Below are 27,487 nucleotides of genomic sequence, written 5' to 3' on the forward strand. Positions count from 1 at the left end.
TAATTTAAGTGAGATATCTCCTCGTCAGCTGGTCTATCGCCTCTTCCGCATAGTTTATCGTAATTCCGCGCGCGAAACCGCGGCGTCATTTCCCGATCGAGATGTTGATTCTTGCGCCGTGAATCTCGGCCGCGAATACTTTACAAGTGTTAAGTATAAGAGAGAGATAAAAAGAGACAATGAAGAAGTAGAAGAAGCGACAATTTTTACCATTGCACGCGCGGATGACAATATTTCATTGTAGATAATCGAGAGAAAAAAAAAGTGACATCATTCATCCTCGCGCTTACGTAAAGATATCGGCGTCGCGTCCATCATTAACGTTGGTGATCCTTACATGATTTCTTACACGCACACATTTAGCGCAAAGTAAGCATTTAATGTTCTCCTAATTTAAAGATTAACGGCTGCAAGAGCAATCCATACTGACAATTGGAGCGAATCGAATGAAATAATACCTGTACATGCATATAAACATTGCATCGAAAGCGTCAATTGAATTACAACAATTTTTCAACATTATGTAATAAAGCTCTTGCGTATTATACTTTACAATATAATTATATTATTAATTTAATTTAATTCACATTGTTGCAGAACTCTTATTTCTTAATCGATTTCAAAGAAACCTCATCAACATTTTTAATTTAAAGCTAACGCATTAATGATGCATTACATCAAATTAAAACTAGAAAAATATGACAAACATTTTCATATAAAATTTTCACGAAACTTTTGCGAAATTTCCGCGGAACCTTTAACCTGGTAGGATATTTAAGATTAGCCATAACCACATGTAAAGGTTTAGAAATTAACAAGCATTACCAATAATCGGATCGATAAAAAAATATATACATATGTATAAACATTGCATCTCGAAAGCGCCGTCCATTGAGATTATAACAATTTTCGAATCTTATACATTATGCTGTTATTTTTGTTACGTGTATTTACAATTACATAATCAAGTGTATTACATAGTCAATTTAATTTATATCGTATTGCTGAGTGAATAGACGTATTTCTTAATCGAAAAAACTTTGTTAAAATATTGAATAATACTAATAATAATACTAATATATACATACGTGTCAAATTAACTTAATTAGGAAAATATGAAAAATATCTTTACGTAAAATTTCCCTACATAAAATTCAATTATGGCGGAATATTTGAGATCGGCCACAGGCATGATCATATTCGCATACGCGCTCGGTCGCGTCAGCATCGCATAGTTCTCATCGTCGGAAAGGTTAACTGTTTGATTAGATTAGCGTGGCGTGCAAATAACGGCGGCAGACCGGCCTCGGTTTATATGACCATGTCGGATTGTTAAGTGGGCTTTATCGAAAACCTCCGGAAAGGACGACGGGAAAGAAAGTCGCTTCGCCGCTTCCGGGATCGTAGAGAGGAGGACAATGGGCGAGGGCGAGCACGTAGCTGTAGCATAACTATCATCCAAATGGTTATTTTCGACGATGAGGTCGACTAGGACGCGGTAAAACGAGCATTCGAGGACGTCCTTTCTGTGCGTGTTGTGTGTGTGTGTGTGTGTGTGTGTGTGTGTGTGTGTGTGTGTGTGTGTGCGTGTGCGTACACGTGGTGTTTGTACGTACGTGTGTGTGACGACGCGTGTGTTTCTCTTGCCTCTCGCCGTTCCATTCATTCTATACACATGGCCAAGCCCACACGGAGATGTAACTTTGATGCGACCTCCGGCGTTTCCTGCCTCTTCGATCGATAATCAATCTCCGATGATCGATGTAATAAATGAGAAAATGAGAAGAGCATGAATTACGAGACGCGATCTCTTTCTTCGAAGGATTTGTAAAATATGTTTCTGGTACTAGTTCAGTATATCTGAATTAAAGATAAGCACATTTAGGATGCAAAATATTACAAATTAAAGACTTGTATTGAAAAAAATCAAAGCGTTTCAATTTCGAATCGATTTAAAACATTTGCGTTGAAAATGAAGAAAATCAAAAGTTGTAAAAAGAAATCTCTCGAGGTTTAAATATAAAGATATATTTTTGTTAAATAAATATATAAAAAAATATTATTTATATATATATTACGTTATATTTCTCGAACTTTCCCACATTTTCAATTTATCGAAGCCGAGCGATCTCTCTATTCTCGACTTTCCCCTCAGTCCTCGCTTTCGAAACTTTCGCGGTGTCTTTTATCTTTGCATCGTTCATCGCGGTTAATTTGTCAAGAGGTAATTTAGGCTCGATCGTATCTCAGATTTGAGGCTCTCTATTTGCGCAACGATATTATTTGATAACTTTATTTCAAGCAGATTTCAGATTTACAGATATCCGATAATTTCCGTCTTCATCTCTGTAACTTGGCACCTCCGTGAAAAATTAAATTTAAATGTGTGTGTGTGTGGGGCATAATTATATTATATTAATATCTGAATCTGATTTCTGGCTGTAAGGATGCCGAATCAACGAAGGTCTTTTTGTCAAACGGTGAGAAATGAGAAATACATACCACGTGTCGTTCTGCATCACTTTTAGATTATAGAATGACCTTAACCCCACTATCGATAATCGATGGCATCGATCGTGGGCTCCGCTGCTCCATGAAGGCATCTACAGACTTATCCGGGGCTATCGAAGGCCATGGTCGACTAATTTACACCTGGAAAATTCTCATATAATATACATAAAATTCTCGTCGGAAAATGTTCTCCTTTCATTTATTTTTGTTTTCTACGAGTTTTATTGTTTTTGAGTAATCGGATTAAAAATATTACGCGACAATATTTGTTACTTGTCTACATCTCCCTTATTCGGAGATATTTCAAGTTAATAAAGATATAAAATATGAATGTATAAAAAATATTTCGAGGAAAAGAACATTCCGATAATATTCAAACGTCGAATGACAAAATGATACTCTCTCGAGATTCGAGACTCTCCGAAAGAGTTTACGATTTGCACGATCTCGCTATGAGAATGTGCTCCAACTTTATCGTTCTAAATGTGGCTTCTCTTTATTCTCGAGACGACTTGGAGATTGATAATCTCTTCTCGTCACTTTGGCTTTGCGCAAGAATTAGCTATCGGAAAAACCCGCGAAAATCGTATCGCGCCTCAAATATAAACGATGAAAATCTTGGTAATTAAATTATGTAATATTGACCTTCGATTCGATCGCAAACTAGTTCGATGCGATTTCAGTTTGTTGTCGTAATAATCAATCATCTCGTATATTTTATAGTCGAGCGAATCCGAACTCGTGCTCGAGAGGTAATTAAGTTAACGAGCCGATCCAGGGAGCACCGTTAATTAATTTGTCATGCCGGGCTTCTCGGCGAATTCCGAGTAAGGCTATTAAGCGCGTTCATTTCCGTTCATCTCGCGACAGAACGCGAATAATAAGCGCATTTAATCCGTTTAATCGCCTCATTCTTTTTTCTCTTAACAGTATACACTTTGCGTCGTTTTTTTATTCCTCATTTTTGTCGAGGTAAACAATTCAGTCGATCTAATTAGTCTTCACGAATTAAAAAATGTGACAGGTTTTTTACAAGTCCTGTTTATCGTAGAAAAAAAGATGATGAAGGCGATTTAATTGCTGAAAATTACATAGACATGGTGAAAATCATCAAGATTTTTTTCTTTCACTTTAAAAAAAAGAATCTTTGCTGCAAAACTCGAAATAATGATGAAAATTGTGATGTAATTTGACAGGCATCAATCTTTAGTAAATATTGCGTATATATTTTTACTTTAAGCTTTCAATTTGGGATTAAAGTTAAAAAATGCAAGTGTCGTAGAAAGTATGTTTGGCCTTTTCCGCTTATAATTACAAATTGATTACAAATGAATATAATTTGTTATTACAAAAAATTACTGTGTTTACACGCGCGCGCACACACACACACACACACACACGCATACATTTCTTTGTTCCAATATAATCCAAGTTAATGTAAAAAAAGCGATTACATCGATCGGTGTCGCGCGCGATCTTTCTCTCTCTCTCTTTTTCTTTCTCTTAGCGGAGATCGCCTAACGCGCGCGATGCCTTGGCCCACAAGAGAGAAGCCGACCTCATTTTTATTACAATTCAAACGCGCCCTCCCACCTGTCCTCCCAGAAGAAATGTCAGCGATTGTCGATAGAATCGGGCACATGGAGAAATCTCTTTCGTCAATATGAATAATATATCCGCGGACAGAGTTTATCTCTTCATCGGGAATCCGAATTCCTTTGTGAGCGATCCAATTGTATTTCGAGGTTAACTTTACAATTTCGTACCATGCATTTTTTTTTTACAAAGTGCTTTACGCGAGAATAAAAGGCGAAAAATGACATTTTCAGATCGTTGACTCGCGTATCTATATACGTATGTCGGAGAGAGTGCTATACTCGTGGCACGTGTCAGCTATACAATGAAGAAAGTGGGAAACGATAGCTATCGTTTAAGTCAATTATATTAAGGGAAAGTTGAGATTAGATCGGGGTATAAAGAACACGGTAAGATATATATCCGCCAAGTCTCGATGTTTCCGTATCCGGTAAAACTATAGCGAAATCATATCTCGAGCGCGCGAAACTATGCAACTTTTAATATCGCGATATGCACAATTCGAGCGAATGAAATTCATGCGAGCGTATCGAGAATATTGGACTCGCGTTGAGGTGCGTCACGTTGCCGGTCGCTTCGATATCCCACGTCGCGCATATTTCTCGATGACCCAAGCAAAAATGAACACGGTGAGAAACGCGCTCGCGTTGCATCCCGCGCGCGATATATTCGCCGCTGCGTATAGAACGTGTCCTACGACGGGTGTTCTAACGGTCTCCCGCCTTGACCGAGTTGAGCGAGGTCCGTATCGGATCTCCGCGTCTTGACTTTGACTCCGTTTTATCGTAAAAGTCATTTCCACGATCAATTATCCGACGACGATTATCCGCGAAGCGGGGACGAGTTCGAAGAGACCTTTTCTCGTCCCGATCCTCTTCTCTTTCGTCGACTTGAATTAGAGATATTTCGTTAACCGCACGTGCGCAATGTTGGCGATCGTTTATTTATTTTCGCGGTGAGCCGCGCCCCCGTAATACATGTACTCGGAAAAGCTCCTTCCTCCTCCCGATCGAGCCATCTTCCTTGGAGCGAATCCAACTCCCGTAACGCGAGCGCGTCTCGTTAATCGTTAACGCTTTAATCTGTCGCAATTCGCGAAAATAAATTGATATCAAATATCGGATCGCGCGTAACGTTACAGATTCAAGCCGATCGGCTTTCGCGTCGCGTTAATATCGCATATAAATAGCTTTTAAATTGGAAAAGGGCCGGAGATTGTATTCCGTTAATAATGCATTCCGTTAATGCATTTCTTATCTCTCGTCGTCGTATTGTCAACGAGATCAACAATCAACTTGCGTCATGCGAATCACAAGAGTTTGAGAATAATATAATATAATTTGCAGTTTATAACGCGCCGCATTGTCGAGTTAATGGCGACACCTCGTATCTTCGCCAAGCTTTTGCGAATGTCCGGACGAGGAAGCGAGCGGGCGAGCGGTCGGCGCGAGTCGCGGTATATTTTTCACGGTTTTATTTCCCTCGATAGAAATTACCGGTGCATCCTCGACAGATGTCTTTGGATGCCATGCGCGTTCAAGAACAATGAGCGATTAAAGGAATAAGAAAAAAACTGTGCAGCCTCGCGGAAATGCACGATCAGCCTAAATAACGATAGCCAGACGCGTTTGCGACTTTGTCGAGTTTGCACGTCCGATCTCTCTTTAACCGCTTCGCTTGGCATTTAATCGACGGCCGTGAGGAGCACGTACATGCATTTATAAGCGTCTATTTACATACGAACAGTCCGACAGGTCGGACAAAATATCGTCAATAATTTATCTCGTCGAGAGAGATTAGTTTATAAAAGTAAGAAATTAAAGTGAATATCGTACATACGTACATGCAGACGACAAAAATGTCTGTGACAGTGTGTTGAGCGAAATACTCGTAAATATTCGTAAATGACGCATGACTTTAAATAAATATTCATTAATTTGATTTGCATTAATGCAAACATAAAACGTGCGCTTTAATACATTTATAAATATAATACACATGTACGAAACTGTCATTTCGTAGTATGTGCAACATCTTGTGCAACGTTGCGATGTATATCAATGATACATTTTGACGCATTAATCTTAAAGGAGACTGTCGATTTATCTAAATTTTTCCTCTCTCTTTTCTCCTCCCGTTACATTTAACGCAATGCTTTAATTTACATGTTTTAATTTACATTTCACCCCGTTTATATTCACTGCTGAACATTAGCTTTGCACTGTCCGAGATGTGCATTATGCATATAGCAGCACCAGCGATATCATATCGGCGATATATCTCAATTTGTTCTTTCCTATTCGTGTGCATATTTCACGTGGTCGGGTGCCAGTCGGCATTAATCAGGCAATCGTGCGCCGTGTGTCGATGGCAACATTGCTGCAGACTCTTGCAGTCGTGTCGAGAAATCGCTACGGACTCGTCGTAGCATAGCACAGTACAATAATGGTGGTAAAGGTGGTGATGGTTGTATATTCGCTCTCATTAGCCATGGCGAGCGCGCGACATGGTGTGGTACCACTACTAGGATTCACCACCACCACCACCATCAGCACAGCCGTCGCATAGCATAGGTGGTAGCTTGGTTCGTTCTATCGACCGAGCGAGCGGCTCGGCTCTCTCGTCCCGTGACCTGACCTCGTCTGAACCCTCCGCCGCTGCTGGCTCCGTCCTGTATCTCTCTTTCTTCCTCCCTCCCTCCTTTCCTCTTTCTCCCTCTCTCTTTCCCTCCTCCCTCCCTCTCTCTTTCCCTCCTTCCACTCTCTCTCTCTCTCTCTCTTCTTTCTTTTCGTTTCGCTCGTTCTAACGCAATCACCTTTCGCAACATTACAAGCAGCCGCTCTTCTCTCTTCTTCCAACACCCCTTCCATCGCCGTTTCCCGCCCCCGCCTTCCGTGGAGAGCGCTCTTGTCTCTTCTCTAACCTCCCTCTTTAGCACTTTCTATATTAGCTTGCCCAAACTAAAACAAAGCCCTAAAACTTTGAGGAATAGCGTAATTCGCTCTGCTCGCTTATCTCCAAGTCCGTTTCTCGCCTCTTAAAGAGTTTTTATCACTTATTTAATTAATCTACGCTTTACCTCGCGGCTTATTAATCTTTTTTATTAAAATTCTGACAAATTCTCAATTACAATTATGTTGCATTTTTTTTCTTCGTCTCGACCGCTTGTTGTAACTGTATTATTGTTACGTTGAAAAAGTCGCTAGATTGTTGGTTGCGTTAATAACAAAGAATAAATGGTAAGCCTTGTTAGATAATGCAAAGCACATATCGTGTATACCGTTCATATCTTTGAAAGAATTGCCCTTTTCTATATCGATTGTCTTTAAAAAAATTTCTCAAACGAGTCGAATTTCTCGATTCACGACACTATGTTAGTAATAAATTATTCGCTCTTTTTGTAAATTCGATTTAAATTCGAATCTTTTTCCAATCCTATTTAATATTGATTTAAATTCTATTTCTGTATATATATATATACATTCTTTCAAAATGTACGAAAGAAAAATTACATACATGTATATATCATGATGTTTTTAGCTCCGCGTCTTTCTTCTTTATCCGAATGCGAGTATCAAACTTACGCTTTGTAGTAATCACCCATTGTCGTATTTAAGCGCTAAATGAACGCGCTACGAAGGCGACCTTTGGTTACTGGATTATCCACGCGTGATTGTGCGGCCGACTTACATTCGCACAGTTGTCCACACATTCAGACAAGTTTCGCGCGCCCAGCAATAAGGTTGCCAGTAACTATACCTATGTTACGTAGTACGTTCTCAATTTTACTTATCCACGACAGAAATTGCTCCAAACTTTGCGCGGACTGAAATACATATAAACTCCGTCGTCCAATTATACTCCGACAATATCAGTGAAATACGAATTTACGAGCTAGAGAACGTTAAGCTTCGCCCTTAAACGCGCAAATTCACGTGCACGAAAGTTTATTCATTCCAAGTTCCTTCGAGACGGATAATAAAAATCGGATCGAATATTAAAAAAGAGCGAAACGCGAAATGGAGAGAAAGCGTGATATGAATGAGAAGAACGATTCGAAGCGCGAGCCTTTTTAAGACAATATCTCGTTCGTATATCACGAAATCTATAATATATCGGAAACTTTTATATATATATATATATATATATATATATATATATATATACATATATTAGCATAGGCGTGGTGTAAAGTTTTTAATAGTAATAACGCGGCACACACACAAACAGCGGGAAAATGTGGCACATGCGAACAAAAGAAATAGAAATAGCGTCGATCCATTAGAGGGTATACGAGACGCGACCCTCGCGCGCTGCGGATCGGATGAGGCTCAGGGTCGTTTTTCAAGGGGGTCAAGGGGACCGTGCGCCCCGAGAAAGGACAGGTTTTTACTAATATCAATCATTCTAACTCGAGTTTGAACATTTTTCTTACGTTTCAACCCCCCTATATAAAAATCTATGATTTGGATAGAATTGTTACATATATCATTTTACAGTTTTTAATTTATTTATATATTCATTTAGTCACAATTATTTATTGATTACATTTATCGATAAATTATATATATATATATATATATATATATATATATATATATATATATACATTTGTTATTTTTACTCAACATGGAAAATATATTAAAAGCAATTTTATTAATTATGTAGATTGATTCATTTGCAATTACAATTATATCACATTTATATGTTATATATTTCGCTTTTTGTGTAATTTAATTTTTAGCTCCTCTTAATGAGTTTTAGAAATTTGTTTATCCCTGTTTACATTTATCAGAAAACAAAGAGATTTTCCAAACGAGAAGACAATTATTAATTCCGCTAATATGTATATCTTTCTTATTTACATATTATGCTCCCGCCTTTTTCTGCCTTTGATCTAAATTCTCGGTGAGGGAGAGATAATTGCTGCTTACGCGAGTTATATTTTTTTCTCGGATTGGTACGTATACGCGCGCACCGGATGCTCCTCTGCGATGCGGTAAACCGTCGAGCGCGTTTTGGCCGAAATATATTCCGATTTCTCTCCCGGTATTATCGTTCTCAAATGTCACGACCGTCGTGCGTGATTCCGGCACGACGTTACGGTCCCATTGACGCCGACCCCTCCGAGAGGAAGGCACCTTAGGCGGATTCGTCAAACATTTTCGTGACCCCTTTTTCACATAATTTTGACGAACAAGGCAACGGAGGCAGAGGCGTGTCGTCTCGAATGGTTTCCGGTTATCGATATCGCCGATAGTCGGAGACCCATCGTCGCGTATATGTATATATGTCTATCGGGAATACATAAATTAATCCCAGTCAAGTTGACTGGGGTATTCCATTGCGTTTTTTTAAGCCGAAAGATTTTAATTTCGATCGTTAAAGTTTTGAAACTGAATCAGAGAATACAGTTTTTCGTATAACGTTACAAAGCCGCTCGTAAAGCGGTTCGAAATGCGAGCCTTTGAATGCAAGGACCGCGTGTTTCCAGGGTTTCCACGCTAACCGAATAATCGAGAGGGAACCACCCTCTTTCGGATCCCTTCTTTTTATCCATGTACATAGACCCTCGTCTTTAGAATGAAAGATCCGACTCGGGATTATCCTCTTTTTCCTTAATTTTCGACCGACGCGCTTTTATCGTAAGTAGGAACAAGATTCGGGGTCCCGTCATTTGTGCGTATGCGTGTATTATATTTACATTAACATATTTATACACGTTACGTACAACATTATATTAATTTTAACCTATTTACAGAGATTTGCGAAAGTAAATCGTTTGTAATGCGTTCCTTCTTTACGACATCCAATAATATCCTAATTTCAAGGAAATTCTTATGGCACCGTTCTCTCTTAATCGATATAAGATTTTGACAAACCGAAAAAAAAAAACTCGCGTGCTCCTTATTTTCGCGATGGCTTTTCGCGAACGGCTTCGAAAAGGTGATTCGAATTTGTCGGTCGCGATTACGAAACGACCCCGAATGATCCAAGTCCAGGAAACGGCGTTTAATAACAATTTCGGAGCACACATGCTCGCGGGGCGGAATTTCCTGTAGAGGGAAGAGTAGAAAGGGTCGAGAGGAAGGGAGAGAGAACCTTGAGCGAGCGAGATGGACGGGATGAAGGGAGATGGTATCGTCCCGTTCTGGCACGACACGAGGTCGCGGAGCGAGCCGAACGTGGCCGAACGTGGCCGAGCACGGCCGAGGGCGGTCGAGTCTTTGTACTCGAGAGTGGGGATGATCGAGCGTTCAGTAGCTACGTTCAGTCGAGCCAGCGCCGTCGTAGTCGAGTGGTCGTGGTCGTGGTCGTGGTCGCGTATCGTCGCGGGGAATCGCTCGACGCGGCCAAGAGACGGGGGAGGAAGAGAGACGGGCGCTCGACATAATTGCGTCGATACGTAATTTACACGCGTACGGTTCAATTCGACGGCCGGATTTCGAGGCGAGAGGAAGAGAGAGAAAGAGAGAGAGAGAGAGAGAGAGAGAGAGAGAACGGAAGAAAGATCGAAGCGTAGTTGGTGATTGACAGAGAGAGAGAGAGAGAGAGAGAAAGAGAGAGAGCGAGAGCGAGAGCGAGAGCGCTTTGCGCCGCCTCTTTGCTCTTCTCCTCCAAATTGGTTCCAAGAACATCATCGTCCGCGCATCGTCAGCCGCGACGCGATCTCGTCGCTACGATCGCAACGACGACCGTCGCGCTGCTCCCCGGGAAGCTGCCGTCGCCGTCGTCGTCATCGTTCTCGCTGGCGTTCTCACGGATACACGATAGTGAAAATGCGATAGTGACAGTGAGACAGGGCGAGGAAAGACTCGGAATTTGTTGAAAGAAGCCACGGTTATCGTTGTCGATCGTGTCACCTCGCTCGTGCCACGTTCGTGCTCGATCGAATCCGGCGCCGGTTAAACGACGAGGAATAGAAAAGGTGCCAAGGTGGGGGGCAGGGAAAGAGAGGAGGTTGCTCTCTTGGCGGCGACTCAGCCGGAAGAGTTATGACGAGCTCGCGCTTCATTCAAGGACGAAGAATTGTTTGCGCGCATGTGTCCAGTAGTGGGATATAGTGTCAACGACAAGTCGCCGCTCGCAGATCTGGATACCTTGCTGTCGACACCCGCCGGGCCCGGATTGTCTCATGTCAGGATGGCGCTGGCGCGGTACGTACACTCGCGCGGCTCGCCGTTGTCGGAGCTAGGGTGGGTCTTCGTCCGTCCGGGACTAACCACCGGAGGGGAAGAGAAGGGGGGCAGAGGGAGAGAGGGAAACGTTTGTGTCTGTCTGACCGGTACGCGGAGAGTACGCGCATCGATCCGGCGCGAGAGCCGGTAATGGCAAACGTGCGACGCCGACATCGACATCGACGGAAAGACGTTCCTTCCTTCCCTCCCCGAATTTCTCATCCCTCGAGAGCTAGCAATGGCACCGGCTGCAAAATACACGCGGTAGAGTCCTCGCGATTCCTCTTTCGTCCATTTCGTTTCGCCAATATATTTCCGAAAAGAGTTCGAAACGAAAAACATAAAGGGAGAAGGAGAGATTTTGAAAGATTGCGAGAAGCTTTCGAGGAAAGCTCCGTCCGCTTGGACGAAAGCGCGACGGAAGAGGGTCAACGACCCGTCGTCCCTTCGACGAGGATAGCGGCCAAGTATCACGATGGCCATTAGCCGTCCGTCTCTCTCTTCCTCTTTCCCTCTCTGTCCGTCCCTCCGGTCGTCGCACGATTCGCGTTCGCGCTGGCCGACTGGAAAGTTCTTGGTCGTGTCGCGCGAGCGAAGGAGCCACGGAATCAAGGTGAATACACCTTTTTACGTTAGACACCGACCTTCCTGAGGCTGCCCGAGCTGCGGGCTTCGTCACGGCTCGGCGATTCTGCCTGCTTTCGATATAGACACGTTTGACCGTGAACGATTCGATGGAATTCGAGTGTAGGAACACTCGTGTTGCTATATCGGAGGCGTTTGTCGCGCCTCTCGACGAGGATTTGACTTTGAACGAATCACCAATCTTGTCGGAAAGAGGCCAAATTTAGAGAGAGAGGGAAAATCATTTAGAGAAAGGAGAAACGCACGCGCGGGCAATTCAGTTTCCAAATATTTATACATGTAATATCTTTATCCTGCACCGAAAACATCAAGCGCTTAAAGCTACTCTTGAAAGTTACTCGCGAAAGTTTCATTTCGCGTTCTTCTCAATGCCATTTGTAGTTTTTTCAAATTTTGCACAATTTTAAACCGATGAAAAACGTGTCTTGGCGCTCGACATACGTATAGATTGAGAGAGATAATAATTGGAATAAAATATTACGCGCATTTGCAGATATATATAGTGCTTTCGATAAATATTAATATTAGAAGCACCGAATACGACAAGCCTCGTGTTGAAATATTGCGAAAAATTTTTGGCCTCGGCTTGCTTTTTCGCGCGCTCATGATACCGATTTTCATCACGCTCGTGATTTTTCGTGCCAGGTGCAATTTTTTTATCCGTCGCTCTCGTATATCCACGTTTATTAAGCGTATTATTAAACATATTTAATAATTATTGAAAATCATTGAGAAAGTGATATTTCTTACTCTCGCTTTCTGTGATTTGTCCATACGTGATTTATCATCTATTCGTGCCGATTACAAATTACATTAATTACGAATCGCAAAGTTGACAATCTGTTTATTACTTAAAATATTTACACATTACACGTGCGTATATATGTTGTACGTACTCTTAAACGCGCGATTCTTTCGCCCACGAATTTTTAACGTGTATTTGCAAATTTCATCGATCGTCGATACGTACGTCGTGAAAATCATCTCGATCGTATTCGACGGTATTTCCAATTTCAATGGGACGATCTTTATACCGTTAGTCATTATTTCCTGCTTGCTTGCGCGCGCGTACGCCTCTCTATCGATACGACTCGAAAGCGGTGAATCACGAGACTATAAACGGATTCTCTCCCTCGAAGACCCATCCCTCCGTCATTATCTATGATTTAACGACCGCGATATATGTCAGCGCGTTATTTTTAGATTCGTACCTGCGTCGAGCGTGTCCTTGACATTGCTACGCCCTTTCCGCGAATGCAGAAATTGCTCGTAACGTTGCGGGGAATTATCTCAATTTGTTTGCAAGACAAATTAATCTCGACAGCAAACAGTCTTGCAAAATTTGTGCGCGTTGCTTTATTGTAAGATTTTTTTTTTTAAGATTCCACGACGCGACGCGACGTTTTATTCGTCGACAAATGTGAATCTGTATCTGCAATTTACAGAGCTCGAGATTGAAGATTGCGCGCGCGAGGAAATTATTTCGTTAAACTTTCATGTAAAAGCCGCTTTCTCGGATTTAACGTAAAATTTTCAATTGCGCATTCGCGTAAATTTAACGTTGCTCTTGTCGACGATTTTCGTCCGATTTCCGAAAACTAAGCTTGGAGTATTTTCACCTTCGAAAGAACGTTATTGCTCGCGAAGAATACAAAGGGGGATAAATATCGATAAATCTCTCGTTTTAATTGCGGTCGCTCATGCGACGCATTAGGATTCCCGATCGCTAATTGCTCCCTTCGTGTTATTAGCGTTAATCACGTGGCGACGATAAATGCCGCTTATCAAATATAATAACCTGACCTGACTCCCCGGAAGTGTCGGCGCGGCTTATCACCGGGTCCGGTTCTGTTCTACAATCTCCTTTGCGTCTTTGCATCGATTTCATATCTTTGTCAAACTTGTCGACTATTCGACCTTTGCGTATCACGTTGAAGATTTATAGTTGGAGCGCCCAAGTGTCTTCGCCGCATCTTTCGGCCCGTTTACGCGCGTTCTCTCTGGCACTTCCGCGCGCATACCAGCTTAATCCTTGGGTAAATGACGCCTGTATTTCCTCGTTTCGTGGCAATTGTATACGAATACAATTTTTAGCTTTAAAGCAAACCGCATTTGGACGCATGGTTCGTCAAATACACGAACAATATATATATAAATCTTGGCAAGTAGCGAGGCTTTTTATCACGGAGGAAAATGTCCTCGAGAAAAAGCAGATGTGATTTGCATGAATCGCTATTTATTATACGCGCTGCATATATTTTTTTGCTGGCGATCAAAATGTCGAATCTCATCGAATAGAGATGCGTTTTATGTCACGAAAAGGAAATCATTCAACAGGCGAAACAGGATAGATTGCGGCAAGGTTGCGTTGCGTGTAATTTGCACGGCAACTACAACAGCGACATATCCATCAATCATTTCGCAGCTGTCGCGCTTATCTCTAATTCCTTGTTATTGCTCGATAGTGGTCGATGACGATTGTTTCAAAGAGTTATCTTTAACAGTTGACGCATTTCACGCATTAATATATATATATATATATATGTGTGTGTGCGTGCGTGCGTGCGTGCGTGCGTGCGTGCGTGCGTGCGTGCGTGCGTGCGTGCGTGCGTGCGTGCGTGCGTGCGTGCGTGCGTGCGTGCGTGCGTGCGTGCGTGCGTGCGTGCGTGCGTGCGTGCGTGCGTGCGTGTATAAAATACACAGTTAATCGTTGGTCGAATGGGAATTATTAGGAGCGTCCGAAGTGTTCCGTATTGTTCTTCAGTATTGCTCTCGTAACTAATTGTACCGAGCCTAATTAACGCGGATCACTTGCCTCCCACACAATTTTCAATCAAATGTTAATCGTTCTTGTCTTTGTACTCGATAAGAATTTATTTCGCGTTTAACCTAAGGCTTATTCAAGGCTTCGTTATTTCTATTATATATATATATATATATATATATATATATATATATATATTTTTTTTTTTTAATTTTATATAGTCACTTTCTCTACATATATTTCTTTATTAACATAAATCTTTGATAAAACACTTTTAAAACTTTTACGATTCGTATGCATTCAAGTTACATTAAATTTATATTTAATTTTTTTTCGTAATTTATAATTTTATATACTTGAACTCCGCTTTAAAATTGTGTAAAAAAAGATCCGGATATTTATTTTCATTAACATTAGTGTTTAAACGATAATTGATAATATTTAATTGTCATTTTTTAACTGTCATTTTTTATATTTGCATGAAAATGCTTCGTGGAGAAAATAATTTCTCGTTTTCATCGCGTCTGAAAACGCATTGATATAAATAAATGCTTAATTAATTTGTGCTTTTTTTCACGTTTGTGGAAAAAGGAGCGTGTGAAAAAGGAGCCGGAGACGCGCTTAACTCGCGTCACGTTGAACAACGAATCGGAAAAGCCGCGGCCTTGCCTCGCTGTAATGTTATCATTTGCGTCACAATATTTTCTCGTCAGCAGCGCGCGAAGCGCGAGCGCAAAAGCGAGAATGGCTTTGTGCCCGTCGAACAGCTGGTCGAGCGCGCGCGCGCGCGCGCGCGATCATCGATATGTGCATTCGTCCAAGTGCCTATATCTACAACATTACTACTATTACCGCCGATACTGTGCTCGTGTCGCGCAATATCGCCGTAAATTAAAACGTTTGCCTATATTCCGAATAACATCGATTACCGCTCTACTTCAATCGCGTCACCTCGATCAACACGTAACAACGTTCCACTTGTGATCGAGTACGTATTAAATTTAGTCGAAGGTTTTATTGGCAAACCGTTTAGCAATGCAGATACCGGCAGTTTCGGTAAATCGTGTCGCGCGGATGTAACTCGAGTATAGCGTGATTATTGTTGTAACACAATTTTGTTTCAACAAAGATATATTTCGACAGAGATGTGCAATTTTTTTTTATTCGCTTATTGTTCGATTAACCTCGAGCACTCTGATAATCAAATCTGAAACGTAAATAACGAGATTATTATTATCGTGGATCGCACTTTGACATAGCGATGTGAATCTTTCGGATTTTCGAATTTTATTTTCCATCAGGTCGGCGATGCTCTCATCGTTATTAGCTTTTATTTCTAAGTTATATTTTTCGAAGGAATTGTGTACTGAATATTATTATAATCGTAGCACGGCAGTCGAGATTAATCGATGTGTCCGAGACTCGATGAAATAAAGCCGAGTACAAAGAAGCAGGAGGATACGATGGTTTCTATGGTGGTGATGTTGGTGATGATGGTGGTGGTGCCGGTGCTGATGCTGGTACTGAAGCTGGTAGTGAAGCGCAGCGGCGGGGAGGAAGGAAAGTTGTCCCTCGCATTCGGTGGCGACCTTCGGCTTCAAGGGTACAGGTACTGAAGGCTTCAGGGCCGTATGTCCCTCTCGAGGGTTCGCTTTTCGTCTTTTCCATCGTCGCAATGTGTAACGAATACCTCGGAATTCTAAGTCGACTGTGCCATTATAAAGAAGCTAGATGAAAAAGGTTCTCCTGAAAACTATTTGCTTTCCAGTTTCGCTTTTTCGATCTGTACGTGACGAATTTTTTTCCCTTCGAAGAATCGATAAAATTATGGTCCGTAAGAGACTAGTTGTTTATAATATGTAATATCAACAATGTTTTCGGAAATTTCTTTTGAAAATTATGCGTCATTTTTATAATTTTATTAATTTTTCGGTTTTTTCAAGGTGTAATATAATATTCTTTTATTATTTTTTTTCGTTATTATTTAAAATGTTAATTTTACATAGATTTTATGATTTGAGAACGAATTTGATGGTAGCAAGATGTCGATGTTCTCCTCTCGCTTATTATTTCAAGATAACCGATAAGATTTATCGTCGTGATTCCAATCGGATTTCGAGCGTTATATATAATACTGCGTTTGAATAATAAACAATTAACTTGATTCTATTTTGACTATTGCTTGAGATTTAACTAAAGGTATTCAAATGTGTCGATATAAAAATTATACGGTTTATCTTGTTATAAAATGTATTAGTTTTATATACACAATATACATAATATAATATTAGTTATTATATATAATTAGTTGTAATAAGTCATAATATAAACATTGAAAAGAATTAATCATGAAAGGTGTTGTGAGTTGGTCGGGAAAGAAAAAGTATATATATCAACGTCGTAGAAAGGCTATATAAGCAGTTGTGTAATATACGAAAGCTTATCAAAGTTATCGCTGAGCAACTAAATGACGAGCAAAGAGTCGCGGTACATGATCAAAGACCAAATTAGCTGTAAAGTTTGCGATTGAGATTGTCTCAAAGCGAACGACGAGATCCACGTATCGTGTATTAATGATATCATTAATGCGTTCAATAATTAGAGTTTTTCATAATATTTAAGAAGCATATTTTTCCTTTATATAATTAATCTCATAATTTTGAATTTTTTTTCATATGCTCGCAAAAAAAGAAAAAGGGTCGCGTATAGTGAGATACTCTCCCGAAAGATGCACATCATTAGTGTACTTGATTGTACATACGCTTCATACATTCTGAAATCCATGAATTTTACAAAATCTTCCTCGTCAAAGAAATTTAAGCAATGCGAATGAGATTTGATCGAAACGATAAGAGTTTCGCGTCATCACTAGAGATACATATCAAGATAAATATCATTAGCTATCGGAAATTAAATATCATAAAACAGCATCGTACAAGATATCTAGATCTTTTTTTTTTTTTTTTTTTTTTTTTTTTTGATAAATGTTATAATTTAGAAGAATACCAAAGAGAGAGAAAAATCAGTATTTCAAACTGAGTTAAATCGTCGATGAAAAGAAATGATTAAATATCAACCAAATCTTTAAATCTTTAGCGCGTGCAAAGTGACGATTGGAAAGGACCCAAGCTATAAAGGATATTCGTATCCTTTGTGGTTAACAACAAGACGGTGGTAAGGGCGCATCTGCAGGGAATGGACCTCGCAAATTGGCCGTGAGGCCCAAGGTCGTCCGGTATATCCCACGTACCGGGGCACTGGCCCCTGTTAGAAACAAGTCGGTCTCAGGGAGCTTCCCTCCCCGTGCGGAGATACTAAAGAAAAGCAATCCTTCGTCCCTAGAAGGACGAGTCGGAAGGAGCGCCGCCGTGCCGCCGCTCGCGTGAAAACACTTTTCATTTCAATCTCGAACCTAACCTGGAAACGTCATTGAAAAGAGCAAACGGGTTAGGTGTTAAACAGAGACAGAGTTAAACAACAATAATCAATGATATCGATAAATCAAAATAAAATTTATAAATTGATTGCAGAATTTTTAAGAGATTTATTTTTTCATTCGTTTTCACGCGAATTAGGGGGGAGGGGGACGAATCGTTAATTTTATTTTGAAAATAATAATGCTACCAGTTTGAAGGAGAATCAAGACGAATTTTGATGATATGTTTAAATAATATTATCGAGAAAGTGTTTACTTTCGTAATATTGACGTTTAACAATTTATACGTAGTATTGAAATTTATATTATATTTTTGTTAGCGCGCAGAGAATAGAATGCTGCATCGTTCAATAATGATATACAGATTATTCAATCGCGTTTACGCGATCGCCGTCACAGTTTGCTTGATATTTGCGGTATTTTCGGCGCAACACGATAGATGACCGCGCTCTCTTAATTTTCATTTCATTCATTTCGATTCAAGTGGACCATGAATTGGATTGTGAATTATCACAAATGCTCGTTGAAACATCATTAATAAGCGTTATAAATACAGAAAGGTGCTTATTTAGCATTTAGGATTTTCGACGCTATATAACTTTGCATCTCAGAACGCTCCTTCTTGCGATCGACTCTCTCTCTCTTCTCTTGTCATTAATCCCCTCGTTCAGTGCCCGAACAATAAAGTCTTTTATATAAATATTTATAATTGATATATAATTTCACTCGCATTTATATATATGTGCGGTCAAGAATTGTATTGCTATCGCGCACTTTGTCCGAGCGGAACGACATTCGCTCGTCTCTCGCGTGCTCTTTGTGCGAAAAGATGTTTCTACATCTGTTATCGTAACCATGAGCCTTGAATGCTGTGAGCGGAATGATGATGAATGCAACATGTTGAAAATGATATAAACCTCAACTATAAATAAGCTTGTGAGAGAAAAAATAATCAAGAAAATTTCGACGAATATAACGAGCTCTAATAACTTTGTTAATTATATATTATTGATATATTATTATTATTAAACTAATATTTTCTCGATGGCAAGAGAAACTCTATTTTTTTTCTTTCCTTCTTTCCTATCTCTCTCTTTTTCTCACATTCTCACATTTAATTATCATTTAACTGTGTACCTGATTTTTTCATCATTTCGTCGGTCTTATTTAATTCTTGTAATTCATTTTTTATATCTCGATGAGTTTCATTCGGTGCGAGATAAAATTTCTGCCCCTCCCTTTTCTCTTTTAAATGACAAAACTACGTCAATCGCTGCGCGATTGTGTATGAACGAAGAAAGGAAATTCATCATCATCACCGACAGATAATCATACGCTCTCTGGTCGTTTTCTTAGTAATTTTTTTCCAACAACGTGATTCACGATGCACCATTTGCAAGCAATTTTACGCACATTGTTGACATGTAACTACTTGTTGGTCTACATCTTAATTTTCGTTGTTCGTATATTCGTTTATTGAATTCTCTTCTTCAATTGTTATTAATTATTCAAAGTATCGATAAAGTTTTTAATCTAGAAAAAAAACGAAGGATAACGATAATTGTCGAGTACTATATTCATGTTTGCATAGTGCCGATCTATCAATTTGCGATATGCGATACAAAACACATACGCATACATCGATTTCTTATCATCGCTTTCGCATTTTCTTCGAGACTCTGCGGTGCAAGTGCAAACGTTTGAAACTGCAACCGATTTCGCGTTGCGCGTTGCAGCAACCGTGATCCCCGCCCTGCCCCGGCTGTTTATCGCTCGGTCCGGTTGGAGTCTCGGTTGGATCGGTTCCCGAGAAGCTGAGGCAACCAGCGCGCGTCTTCTTCGCGAGGAAACGCTTGTCCTCGCTGGAGCGACAAGTTGCGGCGCGTGCAAGACGCGCGAAGGCGAGTCGCGCGTGCGTTTGCTTGTGTCGCCCTTGAAGAGAGTCAGTCTTTGTCTTATCATACACTCTGGCTTACGCCAAGCAGAGCGTCAGCCTTGACTTTGCCCCTCTTCTTCGTCGCGTCCCGTCTCGTCTCGTCTCGTCTCGTCTCGTCTCGTCTCGTCTCGTCTACTGACTTTCCTGCGAAAATCGACCGAGCGACGACGGTCGGCTTTTTCGATTCCCCGTCTCCCTTGGCCGAATCCGTCTGCTTGGCTTAAAACAATCGACGATTTCTTGCCTCGATGCAGCATTAGGACAATCGGAGGAGAAAAATCGGGACGAATTAAAAAAATAAAAAAACAATAGAGTTAAAATGCGCGTGTATATTTTCTCACCATGTGTTCATACTTGAATACTTTTTTCTATATTTCATTCCGATAAGTTATAAAATGTCAATTATATTCGTTACCAATCGCGTTAATAATAATTGATCGACAATAAAATATGCGCCGCTCCGTGCGCGTCTTTAATGTCAATATTATTAAAATACTTTGTAATGTGTACGATAGAATATGGGATATAATGGATGAGATAATAAAAAGACAATATAATACGCGATATGTATAGAATTAGAGGAAAAGCAATGTAGCGTGTAATGGCAGGGAATGTCAAATAAGTTGTGTAACAGCGTCAAGGCTGCATATTATCGTTGTCGATACATCAAGGTCCTAGCGTGTGTACATATCCACGTGTCTGCAGAAAAAGCATCGCTCTTTCAGAATACCGAAATGTAACTTTTTTCTTAATGTATCGTAATAATACATTGACGTTTCTTCATATCCAAGTGTCATCTCGTCTCATCGATTTGTTAATAATAATTTGTCGATAATTTTTATTAAAACAAATTATTTCGTATTTTTCCCAGAATCGATAGATATACGATTGATCTAGAACGAAATCATTCATTTTTTTATTTTATCAAAATTTTTATCTTCGAACCGTTTGGTTCCATCATATATATATACATACATACACACAATGACGGAACAATGTCGATACACAAGGTTGTCTTTGTCGCTGCGTCCGTCTGTCGCGAATCGTTATCGCGATTGTACCCGATGCATCGACGGCGATTCGCCATAATCGCGATAATCATAAAAGCGGAGGGAGGGATATTTTTAGCTTCGTGCCACGTTGCACTCGGTCGCCTGCGCGACCTTCCGATCTTGACACTGAGATTTATTTTTCTCTATCGTTTTTTCCGCGAACGTCATCGCCGCGCGTGTCGCGCATTAGCATTAACGAATGTGTGTCGTTACCGATCTTACGAAATGCTAAATCGGGTGAATGGAAATAAATGCGTCTAATTATGCGCGGCGCGGATTCGAAATTTGATCGTGACGAGCGAGAGAGAGAGAGAGAGAGAGAGAGAGAGAGAGCCATGAACGGATCCCCCCTCTCTACTTCTATCTCTTTCTCTCTCGTTACGGTGATGTCCTTGCACATTGCGTTACGCGTTCGCGTAAAAAAAAAAAAGGAAAAAGAAACGTTCCTCCTCGTCGAGAACGCAATCTCATCCGTTGCTGCAATGCTACATCACGCCATAACCTTTGTGTCATCTTTATCGACAATTACATAGCGATTCTCAATTACACACCGTCGAGGAAGAGTGAAATCTGAAGACAGATGGAAAACAGGCGCCACTTGGCGCGCTACTCGGATATTTTTTTGCGAAATCTTTTTTGCGGACAAAGATAACGGACGGCGCTTGTTTTGGTCGGAGAAATGCAAAATATGAACGAGATAACTTGACACACGATTGACAAATTACGTAGGGAATTAAATTGTTGGCAATATTGTTGCGGCGAGTGTGCAAATAACTTTTGAACACGGTTTCGCGTAAAAACTCGGAAGAGAGATAAAAGACGTTTATTTTCATAAACAGCTAAAGGATAGAAATCTATTCCTCGAGTCGCACGAATTGCAAGACGATTTGGCAAGAAGCTATCCGCGGTGTCGGACTCTCAGGTACTGTAATTACGTGATTTCAACGTACCATAGACGACGGTTTTCACTCAACTTCCTCGTTTTCACCAGCGAGCTTGTATCGCGGCTCGGGACTCGGGTCTCGGGGCTCGGGGCTCGGGGCTCGGGGCTCGGGGCTCGGGACTCGGGGCTCGGGGCTCGGGGCTCGGGGCTTCGTTCTACTTTCCCCTGAATTCCCGAGGCCACGCCTACCGGGAGCTGGGGCGAATATCTCGATCGCTTCGCGAAAAGAAATAATATCTATTTGTGCATCTTCCCAGGTTTGATCCTCGTCTTTTCTAAAAATCAGACAGGTCGTAAACGGAAGGAAGCCTCTCGTTAATCGCCTTGTGCGAATTTCGCTCTTTCAGCCTTTTCCATTTTATACTCTATAGTAATATACTAGAAAGGTAATTTCTTTTCTCTCCATTTCCTTCTTTCTTTCTTAATTATAATAATATTTACGTATAGCTTATTTGTTTTATATTTTAATTATATAATTATATTTAATTATATTTAATTATATTTAACTTGAAATATATATATATATATATATATATATATATATATAAAATGTATAACTTTTCTGCTCGACATGGAATTTGTGAAAGCCTTTCCATGTGCTGTTCCGAAAATTTTCACTTTTCGCAAAATAAAAATTGTAATAGGCTTCTCTTTTTCCTCTGCGATACACACAGCACACACACACACACACACACACACACACACACACACACACACACACACACACACACACACACACACACACACATACACACTTACGCCTCTGAGAGAAACATTGTCCTTTCACATCGACGGAAACGTTTCGCCATTTTGCTTATACTTTCTAACGCGATCGCTTTTTCGCAAAACAGAGCGACATGATTATGATAAAATCGTTTGTATCCCTCTCTCTTATTTTACTTGCCGTTTTCTTTGTCCCGAATAAACCACTCTTCCTCCACTCGATCTGGCAATACCTCCGCCGATATCTAGCGCAAAAGTGACGTGGGAGTTGTATAGCGTTGGAAGTATGGAAGTGAAAGTTGTGGGTATCGAATGTATGTACAAACAAGAGTCTCTTAAAAGTCGAGGCGATGCAATCTTCTCTCTCTCTCTCTCTCTCTCTCTCTCTCTCTCTCTCTCTCTCTCTCTCTCTCTCTCTCTTTCTCTCTCTCTCGCATAAAACTGGAGAAATTTGCCATACAAAAGTATCCTCGGTAAAAAAAGGGGCAGAAGAAGCGATACCAATGACATAAACGATAATAATACGCACGCCGCATCGATTTTTCAATTTAAAACAAGAAGTACCTGCTCCCATGATAATTTCGTCATTATACTATTTTCAGAGTACAAATTATTTACTTTAAATTATCATCATAATAATTTCGAAATTATTTACATTTTGTCTATTGCCTATTTTATTTAAGGAAATATCATGCGCTTTACGACATCGATCTCTCAAATCTATTAAAAAATTGTAAATTTTTTAGGCGATTTGTGTCTGTGTGAAGTTAATAAAATGATCGTATACATAATTATGTAATAATGTATAAATAATTTTTTATGTATAAACATAAAATTATTTATAATTATATACATATATTATATATGATGTGTAATTACGCGCGCGCGCGTACACACACACACACACACACACACACACACACACACACAATACTATTGCATTCTCTCTGACAATGTTTACGTCTCAATGTGCATAGGAGACTTATTTCCATTACTCTTCTTCTCGCTACTGTTTTATCGCTCGTTATTTCGCTATTGAACTGATTTCGTTAAAAGATACCTTCGGCGCGGATCGAGCAAATGGCTGTTCGCGTCACGAAGAGCGAGACGGATACGCGAGAAGAGTATTCGCTCTCGATTTAGTTTCTGTTTCCTGGTTGGTCGGATCGCCACGGCGTCCGATGAACCTGCCGGGCTAACGTACTTGACTCGCCTTCTCGGAGCGGTTCCGTACTTGGTACCGCACGTGAGCACCATCGCGTGTGTCCTGCATACCTTTTTTCCTTTTCCATCCTTGCGCTTCCTTCGCGCTCCGTTCTCCTATCCTCTTTCCTATCGCTCCTTCTCTTTTTCTCCTATATATACTCGTATATGGGATCGATCGACCGCCGATGACCTCGCTTCACCCGCAAGAAGTAGAGAATAGTCGATGGTAATAACAATCACGAAAATCACGCTTAATTGAAAGTTATATTCAATGATACTAGACGATGTAACAATATAACGATATAGAGTATGGAAAGGATATAAAAATAAGGATGTAAAATATAAATTTTGTAGCTTTTCTGTACGTATTTGTTTGAATGTTATGTTCACGATGCTTGATACGTTTGTCGCTTTACATTTCGAGAATTCAATTTGAATCTACGAGATGTATTTGAATAAAGAGAGCAAAGAATTATGTACATTATGTGTTTGGTAACCAATAAACTCCTGTTCTGTCCCATCGCTCAGAAATACGACCAAGGGATTCGACGACCCCTCGTGATGTAACGTCGGTGCGCAGGCACGACTTTCCGAGCTAAAATAACGTATATGGTACATGGCGAGATGATGACTCAAAACGCAGATTCCGTTCGCCCGAATGATAATAACCGGACGTTTCTCTCTCTCGTTTTGTTACAGACTTGCGGTGAGCGACTGTGCGCCTCAGACGTCGCGGGTCAGCTCAAACTTGCACAGCAGCAGTAGTATGGCGGTGAGCCGTGTCCCGAGCCCGCCACCGCCGGAAGTGAACACCCCCGTGGCCGAGAATTGGTGTTACACGCAGGTACGTTTCGTTCATCGTCGAGGTCGGTCTCGAGAGTCGAGAGTCGTCTCCCGCGTGATTCCAAGCGATCGAAATCCATCCGCGCCGAAATTCGTTTCATTTAAATATACATTAGTCGCCGCTAGTGACGGAATTTCATTGTAAGAGCATTTTGTGAGCGCGAGCGAAAAATTAACATTCAATATCGTGATATTCAAATATCACTTACATGTATTACGTTCGCGTGATTTTACTTTGAAACGACGTTAGATCCAAGAGGATTAATTTTGTAAAGGGAATATTTTTCTGACCGTGTCTCCCCCCCCTCCCTTGGGTCCATTAGAAAGAAATTCCTTTTCTTAATAACTGTGAGATTACTGTGCGCAATCTTCGCGTAAATCATGATCTAGGTTCTAAACGTTAGGTGTCCCTAAACGCATAAGGCGATTTCACGCGAAAGTCTTAGATATGATTCTAAAGTTAAATTTACTCCGGAATGCAGACGTGAAAAATTTGTTTCCAAACTGTTGAAATAACTTAAAATTTGTACTTTTCGAAGCAGAGTTTACAAAGAGTTGGAAAAAATTTACGATTTACGAAGAATTTGTGAAAAGTTATATAATTTAAAAAAAAATAAATAAAAATATCACTCCTCCGATAGATGTTTGACATTTGAGACAGTTTGAAGACGAGAGTCGCGTGCGATTAATATCAAACCATCCGAGTTTGATATTACATCGCCGAGCAAATCCAATCGTCCAACGTCGTCGTCAACTCCGTATGGATCGAACAAGGGAGGGACGAGGGAGAAGATTCGCATTAGAGGGACACGGTGGAGGATCATCGCGATCGCGCATAACGTCGCGTCGTCGTCGTCGTCGTCGAGAGAACGCGCGTGAGAGAACGCGCTCCTGGCGCTCTCATTCTATTTTTACCGTTCCCCTCGCTTGTCCCCCTCGCGCGATGTGAACGACCTGCAACTAGATATCTCCCGTCGCGCTACTCTCCGCGTCGGTCTCGTCCTCCCCGCGGTCAACGCGCGGCCGTTGCGGAAACGTTTCGCGATTTTCGCTCGCGGCGAAATTTGCCGTCCTTTGTTTCCTCCTCGCCATTTCCGCTTAGCGCCGCTTATTTGCGCTCGTCGCCGCGGACCGCGTAATACAAACGGTCGTAATCAAGTTGGGATTACGCGCGATCGCGTCGACGCCCTGCGCGACGAAGCGCCCTGGCGAAATAGACGGATGGCTTGTCATCAGCCTCCCGCTATCCTTTCCTCTCCTTCTCCCTTCCTCGAGAGATTCGCGACAATGGGCGTTTGCCAGTGGGAGATGTAAAGTTGGAAGAAACAAGTTGAAATAACAAAGTTGACGTAATAATAGCGCAGCGTACATGGATGGCAATCGCGAACGTATTATAATAATGAGAGAAATGTAGCCTCTCGTATACACTGTAGACTGAATATTATAGACTTGATGTTGATACAGGCATTTTCGAATTATTCGAAATAATTCTCTCCTCCCGCGTCGGTGTTACACGACGATACTCGAAAGAGAGCTTTGATCGTTAGAGAGAGAGAAAGAGAGGGGGGGGGGGAAGTTTGCAAGTAAAAAAAAAATATTTACAGGTTACAAGAGTAAAATCTCCGTTTTCCTCTCGATGCATATACGTATTTCTTCAACTTTCGTCCAATTTCGACAACGCGCGGAACAGAATGCGAGCGTTATTACGTTCGCTCTCGCGCGGCAAAGATTTCGCAAGAGCGGCGCGGCTACTGCTAAATCTTAGGATTTTATCGTTCGCGTCGAGCTCTCGTACGAATCGATGGAATGGATGGATGGTTGCGCAGCACCGACGCGGCGCAGCACTCGCCCATAAATCGAAAGTCGATCCGTGCTCCAGTTAACTTTCGTAACTCACCGAACCGATTTCGCCGCGTCAGCGGTTCCGCATTTTCGCCACAACATCTACCGTGTTACCTGCCGTGCCTGCTGCGATTCGCGCTATCGCCGACCGCCGCGATTTATCATCACCGTCGAAAGCTCTTGTGAGGAGGACAAGAGCGTTGCGAATGCCAAATAGCATCATCGTCCTCGAGTGTCGCGAAAGATTTGCGACATCGCATCTCCTCGCATCTCGCGCGCAACAATCGCATTCATTTTAGATCTAAACCTTTTCCGAAAAGTCTCGGAAAAGCCTCGAACGTCGTTGATTGTCGATACTCTAGATTCAACATTAACCTTTGCGAAATTATTGTATCGCCTCCTTGATATCTAACTTTGTCCTTTGTGGATTTTGGGCTTTTTGTCGCACGTGTAAATTTACAACATTTCTCGCATAGTTGTTCAAGGCTCAAGTTTATCGCGGGATGAATTTGTCAACGAGGATTGGTAATCCAAGGATTTGTATACGAGAAACTATGTAGACTTTTTGTCTTCTTTTTGAGAAACGTAGAAAATATAATTCCCAGATTTAAAATACTTTTGATAAGCGAATAAAAATTTAATATTTTACACTTTAAATGATTTTAAATTATAGAAAGACTAAATTTCTCGCTTTTAAATTACAATTTTTCTGATAATCTTGCAACTGATTCTACAAAAATAAAATCGAATCCCATTGAAACTATACGCTGGAGGAAAACTTGTAAAATAATTCTTCATTAGAATATTACGTA

The 27,487-nt window shown here is 40.9% G+C and overlaps 1 protein-coding gene across 7 annotated transcripts in view; it reads left to right on the plus strand.

Annotated features, from left to right (window-relative positions):
• LOC105250149 (protein roadkill) overlaps nt 1-27,487 on the plus strand; it is a 67,117-nt gene that overhangs the window by 30,626 nt on the left and 9,004 nt on the right. For 2 of the 7 annotated variants that reach the window (XM_020027207.2, XM_011256108.3), the window contains exons 1-2: nt 10,365-11,264; nt 24,690-24,834. In XM_020027207.2, coding sequence (XP_019882766.1) covers nt 11,149-11,264; nt 24,690-24,834 — 261 coding nt within the window. In that variant the 5' untranslated portion in view covers nt 10,365-11,148. Of the gene's footprint in view, nt 1-10,363; nt 11,265-11,878; nt 11,899-24,689; nt 24,835-27,487 lie in introns of those variants that run through there. The other 5 variants (XM_025408342.1, XM_025408344.1, XM_020027206.2 and 2 more) reach the window with 4 other exon arrangements.

The sequence above is a fragment of the Camponotus floridanus genome, unplaced genomic scaffold (genome assembly GCF_003227725.1).
Source record: "Camponotus floridanus strain SB8 unplaced genomic scaffold, Cflo_v7.5 scaffold20, whole genome shotgun sequence".
Lineage (NCBI taxonomy): Eukaryota > Metazoa > Arthropoda > Insecta > Hymenoptera > Formicidae > Camponotus > Camponotus floridanus.